The 12,294-nt window shown below is 38.2% G+C and overlaps 1 protein-coding gene across 1 annotated transcript; it reads right to left on the bottom strand.

Annotated features, from left to right (window-relative positions):
* Positions 1 to 5,112: 5,112 nt before the first annotated feature.
* On the bottom strand, positions 5,113 to 11,097 carry LOC119731861 (angiopoietin-related protein 3-like). Its single transcript, XM_038205145.1, has 2 exons — positions 10,456 to 11,097; positions 5,113 to 5,964 (listed from the first exon to the last, which is right to left on the bottom strand). Exons 1-2 carry the CDS (start codon positions 11,095 to 11,097, stop codon positions 5,113 to 5,115), a joined length of 1,494 nt encoding a protein of 497 aa, XP_038061073.1.
* Between the last annotated feature and the right edge of the window lie 1,197 nt (positions 11,098 to 12,294).

Genomic DNA, 12,294 nt, shown 5'->3' with positions numbered 1-12,294 from the left:
AATTAATTTATAAAAAAAATGTTTTTACTCCTGGTGGCTCGATAAGAGGTCCCACTGGGTCCGCCGATAATATGCGAAGGTGTTAATACCAGACTATGTCATTTCAGGTGAGGGGCGGTATTCGTCGGCACATGGGAGGGGGGGGGAGGGGTCGGCGCTCCTTCGACCCCGCCCCCGCTGAATCCGCCGCTTCAAGTAGAGGAGGTTGCGGGTGGTATGGTGGAGACACTTGTTTTGAAGCAAAGCTCGAGTCGCCGCCGCGAACAAGCGCTAGAATCACATTCTTACGAACAGTAAACTTTGAATAATATGGGAAACTCAATCGTTATTTGGTTCTTGTCACTCGGTTTATTCAACGTCATAGGTCATTGGAACCTTTTCCTTTTGTGCCGCAATATACAAGCAAAACAGTAAACAACAAACTGAGTGATAAGAATCAATAATGGTTTGATTCTTGTCACTCAGGTTATTCAACGTCTAATAAGGTTATTATTAATTTGAAATACTGCAATTTACAAGCAAAATAGCAAAGTAAACACGTTTAACTCCATATTTCAGCTAAATGAATTTGAATTATTTCACTTTCTCCAAAATGAGTATCCAGAAGTACAGGCCGAGTAAAAAAAAGCAAAACCCAAATGTCGGGATCATTGTTTTAGTGAATTTCTGCATGTAGCACTTTCAAAGCCTAGGATACGAAAGCCCAATTCATAAGTCTTTTAGTACAAGAATCATTCAACTCACTTTTTGTGTACTTTTCAAGTTACGGAATTTCAAACATAACCACCGTTTTAAAGTTCTGTCCACGGATCACAAAAAAAAAAGGTGTACGTTCTTTCAGCAAAACGATTTTTGTGATCCGTGGACAGAACTTTCAAACGGTGGTTGTGTTTAAAATTCCGTAACTTGAAAATTACATGAGTGATTTGAATGATTCTTATACATGTACTAAAAGAAAAATTATGAAATATAGGTTTTCATATCCTTTTAACTCACCCCGTAGACAGTACATAATTATGTTAAATTATGTGGCATGTTCAGTTTCGGATGAACTAATGACTACAATTGGGCTATTGCAATTGTTTTATTATTACATTAATTTTTGCCTGTCGTTCATATTATGTTTCATTTTTATTTACACACGTTTTAGAAGAACCACGAAATCACATTGTATCAGTTTGAAGAACAAAGCTCCGTAACTACGAAAGCGGCTTTGCTGATTGGTCGAAAAGCATTTAACTTAAATTCTTTTGGCAGGTGGAAAACCCCACGACCAAATTTTTGGAACTGATATTTTGTTTATGAACTATATTTTATCGATCTAATATTATTATATTTGTACAATATTAAGGGAATAAATAAATGCTATGAATTATGACTCATCTAATATACTTTTTTTGGTATTATTTCTAGTTTTTTTTACATTTTTAAAACACGTTTTGAACAGTTTCTTTCAGCAATGACTGAATTTACATATTTACAGTGACAGAGTAAGTAAACAGGGCAAATATGTATGAGGGATAAGACAGTTGAAAAAAAACCTACTTAAGTGGAACCAATACTCAAATAATAATAAAAACAGAAGAAACTGCATCTTAAATAAAGATTACAATGTAGTTTCTTGTAAAATAGAAACAAAATGCTCAATCTTTCTTTTCACTGATTACCCGGCCTGCAAACATTACTGAGTGTATCAAAAAATACAGAGTGTATCAAATAAGGTAATCTGAAACGAACCGGTCATTGTGTAATAGTTATGCACTTGAAAACTGTCAAAGTGGCTTCATCTTAAATGGTAGATCATTAGCTTTCCATTAAAAGCCTAATTGTATCTCATGAGTCATGGATGACCAAGCACCGTTGATTTTATATATTTGTAATGAGTTAAACTGTCCAAAGAATGCTCTGTTGCTGTTGACTGTGCGATAAAAGGGGTATATTGGAGATGTTGTTTCGTAACATGATACATAATAATGATGGCGACGAAAAATTAACTATTTAAAATATTTTGTTCATCGTCACACTGTAAACAAGTTTTCACGTTAACTCAAAGGTATTAAAAAATAATTCAAAGTTGAAGTATTTTTGTTCTTCCTGCTAACGAATTGTTTTAGAAAATTGTATTACCATTAAAAAACTGTTCAGCCCCATGCCTTGCCCCTCATTCTGCCCTCCCCTGCTCAGAATTTGAAGGAAAGTAAAATTAAGAATAGACCCCATATAGGTGCCCCACCCAGCAACTTGCACCACGTTAATATTAAAGCAATATGCTTCCAGCTAAGTGGACTGTAAGCAAAATGTTGTGTCAAACACTGCTGGCATTGTTATTCGCTGAACGCAGGTATAAATTTACATTCATAAATACCTCAGACAGTTTAGCCATTCCTATTGGTCGAGAGCCCGTCACGTGGCCGGTATTAAACGGATGATAAAGACATGGCTAGCTGGTCTTAAACACTTTTCCAGTGTCACAATAAAATGTGGACTCCTAAAAATCCAGTGCCTCTTATCGTTTCATTGGTTGAACGTTCACAATCCTCACGTAGGCATGCGCAACACTACCAGGGAGTTAGAATTTTATAGTTCTAAATTCAAAACGCAACGCGCCAGGTGCGTTCTGCGCGACATCGCGTAGAACATGATACGCGCGCGTCAATCTCCATAAAAGGGTTGTTTTCATCTTACTCGCCAGCTGAACACTCCATTATTTTGCAGGAGGGATGTTTCAAAAAGCATAAAGTGGATTTGTTGAACAAAATCGGGATGTTTTGAACAAATTATATGATTTTTTTTTACCGAAAAGGTATTTATGAATGGGAATAAATATGTACTCCGTCGGTATTTATCACTCTGTTTAATACCACTTAGAGTCTGGGTGCTGATAATTACCCTCGCCTCCGGCTCGGGTAATTATCAGCACCCAGACTCTAAGTGGTATTAAACAGAGTGATAAAAACCTCCGGAGCACACATTTATTCCCTTATTATTGTTGGTTAATTCAGGTACAACTGACCAAACTTTGAGAAGAATTTTGCCCAAAGAGTGTCGGGAGTTGGTATGTTGACCAACATTGGGCTACATACCTACATGCAGGGTGAGTAAAAAAAAAGCAGAACCCAAACCCCAAAAATTACATTTCATATTTAACAAAATAATGTACCACCAAAAATAATAACGACTGGAAAGCCAATTTCGTAAGCTACTTTTAGATGAAAAAATGCTGAAATTGCTCAATCCGTTCAAAGAATATCACCATTTAAACACAACGATTCTAAAACCTCCTTCGTACAAAAATGCGATTTCAAGAATCGTCGTAACAATTGCCTTCAAACATCAGCAGCGATAAAACCTCAGTTTAAAAGTTAAAAATATTCAACAAAGTCCTTTTGAAGGCCCGTCTTTTCAAAAAAGTGGATTTTATAAATCATATTGTTTGCCTGTCCAGGGTTGTTAATAAAGATATTGTGTACTACAATTCAGATATTGTGTACTACAATTCTAAAATTCTAAAATTAAGAATAGACCCCATATAGGTGCCCCACCCAGCAACTTGCACTACAGTTATATTAGAGCAATATGCTTCCAGCTAAGTGGACTGTGAGCAAAATGTTGTGTCAAACACTGCTGGCATTGTTATTCGCTGAACGCAGGTATAAATTTACATTATTGTTGGTTAATTCAGGTAAAACAACAAATGACCAATCTTTGAGAAGAGTTTGCCCAAAGAGTGTAGGGAGTTGGTATGTTGACCAACATTGGGCTACATACCTACATGCAGGGTGAGTAAAAAAAAGCAGAACCCAAACCCCAAAAATTACATTTCATATTTAACAAAATAATGTACCACCAAAAATAATAACGACTGGAAAGCCAATTTCGTAAGCTACTTTTAGATGAAAAAAAATGCTGAAATTGCTCAATCCGTTCAAAGAATATCACCATTTAAACACAACGATTCTAAAACCTCCTTCGTACAAAAATGCGATTTCAAGAATCGTCGTAACAATTGCCTTCAAACATCACCAGCGATAAAACCTCAGTTTAAAAGTTAAAAATATTCAACAAAGTCCTTTTGAAGGCCCGTCTTTTCAAAAAAGTGGATTTTATAAATCATATTGTTTGCCTGTCCAGGGTTGTTAATAAAGATATTGTGTACTACAGTTGTTGACAGGTGTTGAAAAAAGTATTCTGTGTCATTTTCTTCGTTGTTCAAAACAGTAAGAATACACTATAAATTGTTTTGTTTTCTTAACGAAACAGGTTCAAGGGTCATTGCGTTTAAATGGTGATATTCTTTAAACGGATTGAGCAATTTCAGTATTTTGTCTTTGAAAAGTAGCTTATGAAATTGGCTTTCCAGATATTATTATTTTTGGTGCTACACATTTTTTTTTAAATATGAAATATAATTTTGGGGGTTTGGGTTCCGCTTTTTTTGACTCACCCTGTATTTTCCCATCCATTTTGGGGCGTGTTGCCATTTAAAGTAGATTCCTGTTACATGTACAAATGAGCAAAATTAAGTCCTAAATGTATACTTTCGATTGACTTAAGACTTCCTTATGGTGCTCTTCTTCCGTTGTTTATTCTTTCCTTCCTTTTCTTTTTGTTGTTGTTGGTGAGGAGGGGTGGTTCTTATGTCTATAATCGTATTGCCACATTAAAACTAATAAAAACTGAAACAAAAACAGCACTAGCGACGGGGGTAAAATTTTAGGGAAAAGGGATTTAAAAGTAAAAAAATAATAATAATAATAATAATAATAATAAAAATAACCAAAAAAACAGGGAATGAGGATTGTCGGACATGATTTGAAGGGTTTTTTTTAAGGGGAACGGATCAGGGGATTCAAAGACTCATCCCTAGTCGCTAGGCCACAAAGGAAAGTCCTATGCACCTTGCCTTGCCTCGACCCTGCGTCGTCACCAAAGGGTAAAAACATCGAATTCTGTTTGCAACAGCCAACATGTAACTGATTCATGGTCCCAATTCTCGCATTTTCATACTGCAAGTTTGCAGAGAATATGAAAACCCTTTCCACGACTCCCATATCAGGCCTTTGCTTTCACCTGCATCAGCATATGGGTGATATGGACCATTCAAGTGAGCGGTCAAACAAGCTGCAAACCACAAGCCCCTTTGAAGAATTTTGCACAACTCATCTTCTCATACGCATCATTGTCATGATCCTTTGTTGAGAAACGATCCAAAAGATCTCCTCTACGATCCAAAAGAGAGTCGCCTGCAGTGCCGTTGATGTACCGATCATAAGTCAAATTGTACTCACCCGGGGATATTTTGAAATTTGAGTACTTTGCCCATGCCGTGTTGTTCTCCCAGTCCCCTAAATCAACGCGTAGCTCCCATGTTCCTTGTGAATCATCAGACGTCAGAGTCACCAAGTTGTCATTGCCCAACCAGAACTCACCGGACAGATCGCCAAAGCCAGACTGGTACTTGGCCCACTTACGGTAGAAGTACACACTGCCATCTTGTCGCCTCTGAAAGACGATCCATCCCCCGCCGTCAGTTTCCATGTCACAGTAGACACGAAGACTGCAACCATCAAATCGCTCTGGGTAGATTGTGTAGATACCGCTTGAACGATAACCGGCATCGAAGAGCATCTTGCAACTTCTGAAGCGATCAAAGGAGCTATCAGTCAGTGAGTAGAGAGGTGTGTCCTCATCTTCATCAAAGTACACACTCCCTAAAGTTGCGTTGAAATCTTTGGGATGCTCTCTTCTTGTGGCAAGGTTCAACTCGCACATTTTATTGCAGTCGTAAAAGTTAAACGACTTGCAACGTTCATCCATGCTGCATTCCCGTCCGCAGATGACACGAGATTGTACAGTTTGTGAAGCAAATGCAAACTCTCTTACGGCACGATTTTCAGCGGCATAAAACGTATATTCCCCTGTATAAGATGAAGTTTCAACTCCAGAGACAGACAAAATAGCTCCCTGGTATACAAGGGATATAATGTAAAATAACTCCAAACCAAAGATCTGTTTCGCCATTTTCTCCATCTTCAACTACTTAACACCACAACGTAGACAACTTAGAATGATACCGAAGCTCAGCGGTGATGGATTTTGGTATTGCATGGAAAGGAAATGGGTAGAGGCAGACGATGTGTAATTCACTGATTGGTTGTCGAAGTTATACGTCATTCCTTGTGAATATTCAGTTTTCCTGCTGAATGTTGAAATAGAGGCGTTTGTAATCTTCTAACCTTGTAGGATATGGAGAAACGTACGTTATTTGGCATTGGAGTCAAATAGTTTGGTTGATTGTGGTCATTCAATACACAACGCTGTAATAAAGGCACCACAGCAAGCCACAGCGGCTGCCGCTCCGTCTATGCCAATTTCACGGCTCTTTTGATCTTTTCTCAAAATTGAATGAAAAAAACATATATATATTTTTAATTTCAGCGCCGCGTCGAGTAAGAAAGGCATCCTCAGTTTAGCAGTCGTTCCCATGACGAACACAAAGTGTCTTGTGATATTGATTTAACACTCCCCGCGATGCTACTGAAGCATTGTCGTTTACGAGGGACAATTCTCTGGTTATTATGCCTACTCCTTGTGCCGAAGGCCACAGGCTGACAGCGCTCAACATGAATGATTGCTAAACTGAACTGACAGCCTGAATTTATAATTGAAATACGTAAAGAGTCACGAATATTTGGAGTTGTGCCCAGCAAAATCCCAACACGTGTGCCTATTTCTGACGTACAGATTACATTACTGGAACAAACATGTAAAAACATCCGATTGCCGAACTATAAAATGCTAAAATCTAATAACCATCACTCCTATAAATGTTCACATACTTGACAATAGTTAATAAAAATGTTTTATAACTATAAAGTGGCAAAGACTAGTTGAGACTATAAGAGTGCAGTCCAGTTAAAATATACGGCCGTAGACTTCATTGATAATTACACCCGCTTCAAAAAAAATATGAACAATACTTATAATTCTCCAAGGTGTCTGAGACACACATCAATTTAAAGCTTATTTCATAATTTTTCATTTTTTTAAAAATGTTGTAGGGGTGAACTAATAACTTTGGGAGAAATTTTCGTCCAAAGAGGATCACCCTAAAGTAGTCCTGAAACCCATCGCCATTTTGAAAAAAGGATGCCTACACTCCATTGCAAAATAGAGCAATACATGTAGTTCCAAATTATTGTCGACTCAAGTAGCCCAACCATCTAGTGTTCGAGCGAAGTCAGTCTATCTGTGGTGGACTATAGTTCCCGGCAGAACTTGCTCAATTGCGGCCAAAACTTGTCACGCCTTGTTAATGAGTGTGCTGCCCTCTGTAGGCTGAATGTAATAAGGTTTGGCAGTGATTATAAGTCGTGGCCGAATTGTTGCATGGCTACGGCTTGAACGTGCACACGAGTCTAGGGAAGTGGCTGCAGCCGCTACCATAGACTAGTGTGTAATGTCAAGCCGTATCCAAGTAATTCGGACACACATGACTGAATGGACTGGATGGATCTCGGTGAACTCGTGCACATTGTGTGTGGCCCTCTATCAGCGGGGTAGCCAGGGCTCTCAACACGGGGGGGGGGGGGGGGGGATTGGGGAGGAGACAGGGTGTTACAGAGGGCGCTCAACTTCTGTCAAACCCATTAACCATGGTCATCCATAGGACTAACAAAATGTCCAGTAGGGGCGACTGGGAGCGACATTTTTTTTATTGCAAGGTTGCAGATTGAAGGCTGCTAACACCGACACTAAAATCACGTTCTTGCAAACAGGAAACTTTGAATAAATCGCAAAAGCTCAGTCATTGATTGGTTCTTGTCACTCGGTTTATTCAACGTCATAGGTCATTGGAACCCTGTGTTTTGTGCCGCAATATACAAGCAAAATAGCAAACAACAAACTGATATAGTATAGATTGCGTTATACAAGCAAAATGGCAAAATTTCACATAAATTTGTCACAATTTAACTAGTTTAACAAGTTTTATTTTTTATAAAATTTACATAAATCAAATCGCAAAGACGTAACTACTTCTTACATAGAAACTGAAACTAAAAATCTCCGTAACTACGATGGTTATGTGGATAATAGAAAGTGTTAAGCTGTGTTGTATACTTTCTGCAAGTGGGAAACAACCCGCGACCGAAGTCATCGGACTGTAATTATGGCTCACCTATGTTTGTTTTTACTGATCAAATATTATATTGGTATAATTATAAGTAAGTGATTTTCACTGTACCTATTTGTGCATGGTTCAAAATATGATAAGAGGACAAACGAATTTGATGGAAACCGTTTTATTTTCCACCTGAACTTATCTCATCCAAATTAGTCCTATTTTAAACCCTTTCCGCATCAGAAATATGTCAAAATACTAAAGAAATTGCACAGATGAAGGATAATAAGACAGTAGGCTGACAGTGAAATGTTTCACTGTTTGAAGTACTTGTGTACAGGATGAAAAATTACTACTTTTGCATAATTGGCATTTTCTCAGCAACCTAAATTGCTATTTTCCAGATTTTTTTTGTATTTGAAATAAAAAGGTCTCAGCTTTAATCTGATACTCAAAACATGAAAATCAACCGTTTTCTTTTGTCTTGTTTCAGGGTTGCATTTTTTTTGCGGTCACCCTGTATTTGCAAGCTTCATTACACCTGTGAAGCTTTGCGAATATTACTACATTTTTTTCCTGTACTTTAATCTTTTAATTTTCATAATTTTTTAAAATTTTATTTAGCACTGCAGCTGCACACCCTAATTTTACCAACATTGAACCAATTACGTCATCACAAAGAGAGATGCATTAAACTATCACAGTACCGATTATGTCATCCAATACAGATACATGTGCGTACACTAATTCTAACAATACACAATACAAATAAATAAATGTTTATGAGTGCAATGGTAAGAATAATTTCATGAGGCGACAAATATTCAATTTTTTTATACAACGCCTGACTAGATCCTCAATTATGATTGCAATGGTAAGAATAATTTCATGAGGCGACACATATTCATTTTATGCAACGCCTGAATAGATCCTCGTTATCTGATTGGTAAATAGTCTGACTGCAATGGAACTTCTTTTTGTGGTGCGGACGGGCCTTGAGTATAGTCCGAGTATGAACCGTTGTTCAACAGAACCCGCACACTGCAATCCCAGCCTGAATGGCTGGGACACTTGGAAATAACCGTAGCCTCCCACGGTCCCCCGCTCCCCCGGTCAATGTTGTTCTCCCCAGCTGATGGAGCACACACAGCGCAATGAGAGACAACATTGAGCGGGGTGGGGGGCAGCGAGATTTGGCCAGGATTGGAACTCTGCAACAACGGCTGATTTTGTGTGCAATGCAAATTTATGCCACCCACACACCAGTCAATCTGAGTTGAGTTTAGAAATTGTGACGGTATTTCATATAGAAATGTGAACTTAGCTGTTGATTGGTCAATTTGCTGCCATGTTTTGCAATACATGTACAACAACGGGAAAAGGCCGGATAGAAGGCGCCCGCTGAATGGTCAGAATCTGAAGGTCAAGACGCGGTGTCGTAATTTGCACAACTCGTCCGGCGGGTCTGCACGCCTAATTATCATAAATGCGTGTGTGCAAGCGGCTATTCGATAGACTAGACCATGACTTGTATAATTTTTTTCAATAACACGTGATCAACAATGAACCCACCGATCCCTTGTACAAGGGATTTATTCAGGCGTCTAGTAACACCAATTAGTTCATCCAATTAACACAGATACACGCCCTTTTATTATTTACGGACAAAAGGTCAAATTTGTTTGTTTTTTCCTTCGGGTAATCGATTAAGCTTGGAAATATCTTTCATTTGATATACATATTGTCTCAAGGGGCTATGTCATTATGACGTAATTAACAGTAAACAAAAGATGAACAATATGATTTTAATTATTAACGACTTTCATGAGCTCAAATTTCAGCCTGATGTGATTTTTTTCATTTAGAAATGGGAGCACAAAACCTTTCAACTCGATTATTTCCAAAAGTGATTTTTGCGTGCATGGGCTGCTAACGTCCTTTTCCTTGGCACACGACGAATTATTGTATCAACAAGGTACCTATAGTAGCCGGAATATTGTGTTTTGTCGTTACTTTATTCTTTGTTGTGTTTTATAAAACTGTACAAAGTTTCAATTTACAGTTTTACATAATCACATCACATTATATGTAAAGAGTTGAAACGCTGTTCCTGTCCTTTTAACATAGATTACTGCCCGGTACATTTCAATATATAAAAAGTAATTTGCCCTCGTCAAGGAAACACGGATTGAATCCTCAGTTAAAACAAATCAAATTCCTTGATTTGAAGAAAAAAGTTATTTTTCCTATTTTTCAAGATGTTTAATTTTCATAGAACAGCTTTGGAGATTATATAGACCTTTTTTCCAGTATCTCCACACTATACCACTCACTGCATTTCCTTGCCCAAATTTCCCATTCAGATTTGATTGGTGACAACCTTTGTACCACCATGCGCCTTTGCAATATCGTGCACAGGACATTTTACGCAATTTGTCATTGTCCCTATCTTTTGTAGAAAACATCATTCCATTGTGATTTTTAAGTGAGTCTGGTGCAGTGCTGTTGGAACTGTAAGAGTTGAATTGCAGTACGTAGTTACCTCCATGAATCTTAAAGTCATCATATTCAGCCCAGGCAGTGTTACTCTCCCAGTCCTCTAAGTCAATTCGTAGTTGCCACTTACCTTCAGTCTCAGTCAGGCTGCGTAGGTTGTCATTCCCAAGCCAGAACTCACCAGACAAGCTGCCAAAGCCAACCTGGTAGTCGGTCCAGTTGCGGTAGAAGTCAACGCTGCCATCAAGACGCCTCTGAATGACGATCCATCCTCCACCATCAGTCTCCATGTCACAGTAGACCTGCAGCCCATCATTGAATCCAGCTGGGAATATCGTGTAGATACCACTCACATTATGACCAGCTTGAAGGGCCTCATCACAACCTCTGAACTGAGGCACAGAGAAGAGAGATGTGTCTACATCATCATCGAAGTACACATTGCCGTAGTGTGTAATGAAATCAGCAGGATTTTGCATCCTTGTCAGATTGTTCATTTGACAAAGTTGTTCTGTTTTATGATAATTCACAGATCGGCAGTTGTTATCAGCATGACAGTAGTTAACACAGCGGACAGCAGACTTGACCTGATCCTCTCTATATGTAGATGTCTGTAGTGCACGGTTGCATGCAACAGTGAATGTTTTCTGGCCACACTGGGGTCTTTGCACACAGCATTCAACGAAAACGAATGCCCAAATAAGCAGGAAACTCATTTGAAGAAACGTTGATTTAAAGCCAGACAGATATGTCATAGTTTCCATTCTGATAGTTCATCTGGCAGGCTGAAGACAAAACGTATTGTTGCTAACGAATCTTAATTCGAATGTCAAGTGCTGTATTTGTCGATAGTTATAATATACATAGGCCTATACTCTGGTAGATTTTAGTTTCAAGCATTCGCCATCATTGCCATAATACTTTTTGTTGGTCTTTCAAGATAGGATTGGTGACTTCTCCTTGTTTTAAGTCACTGAAGGCACAGCTAAAGGCAGTAGATCTTCAAATATCTCGATCAGAAATGACCGTGCACACAATCTACAACGCTTACTATAGCAGCAGTGATATTAAACTCCAGCTTCAACTTGAGTTTCATTAGCATGATGGTCATATCATGCAGGATCAATGCTTAATTTCCATGGCAATGAGATTGGATTGGACTGTTTTAATACCTTTGGTGTATCAGGTGTAAGGCAGTGTGGTGCGGAAGTAAATTGTTTCATAACGTTAATGATTGAAGATGGCATTGAATGGGAGTCAGCTTGCGCCAGTGGCGTAAATCTGTGTGGACTGAAATTTGAAGGGGAAAAAAGACTCCATTTATACTTATGTTCCTACGTGCCTTTAAAGGCTAAACAAAAATTGAACAGATTAGTAAAAGAAATACACCAGACCTGTATCCACTGATTTCCCCTTGATTCCATACACATCCAGAGTTTGCTTAATAGTGACATCTTCTCTCGTTATATATTTTGTGCGGTGAAAACCTATCGACACATTCAAGATACATATTGTAATGAATTCATGGTTGCAATAATGCGTTATTCATACCCATCCTTAATGTACATCTGACATCATCAAGATATATGATTGTGTTATCTATTATGTCTTTTTATTGAAAGATTTTGTTCAAATATAGAAGGTGTTTCAAATTAGGCTTTGCCTAATTTTCATCA

The sequence above is a fragment of the Patiria miniata genome, unplaced genomic scaffold (genome assembly GCF_015706575.1).
Source record: "Patiria miniata isolate m_02_andy unplaced genomic scaffold, ASM1570657v1 HiC_scaffold_24, whole genome shotgun sequence".
Lineage (NCBI taxonomy): Eukaryota > Metazoa > Echinodermata > Asteroidea > Valvatida > Asterinidae > Patiria > Patiria miniata.
Note: the sequence above shows the minus strand (reverse complement) of the source record. Positions and strands in the feature narration are given on the sequence as shown.

Coding starts and splice junctions, on each gene's coding strand:
- LOC119731861 (XM_038205145.1), bottom strand. CDS start 11,097: ATGCAAAATCCTGCTGATTTCATTACACACTACGGCAATGTGTACTTC. Junction 5,965..10,455: donor AATTTGGGCAAGGAAATGCA/GTGAGTGGTATA, acceptor CTTGTATACCAG/GGAGCTATTTTGTCTGTCTC.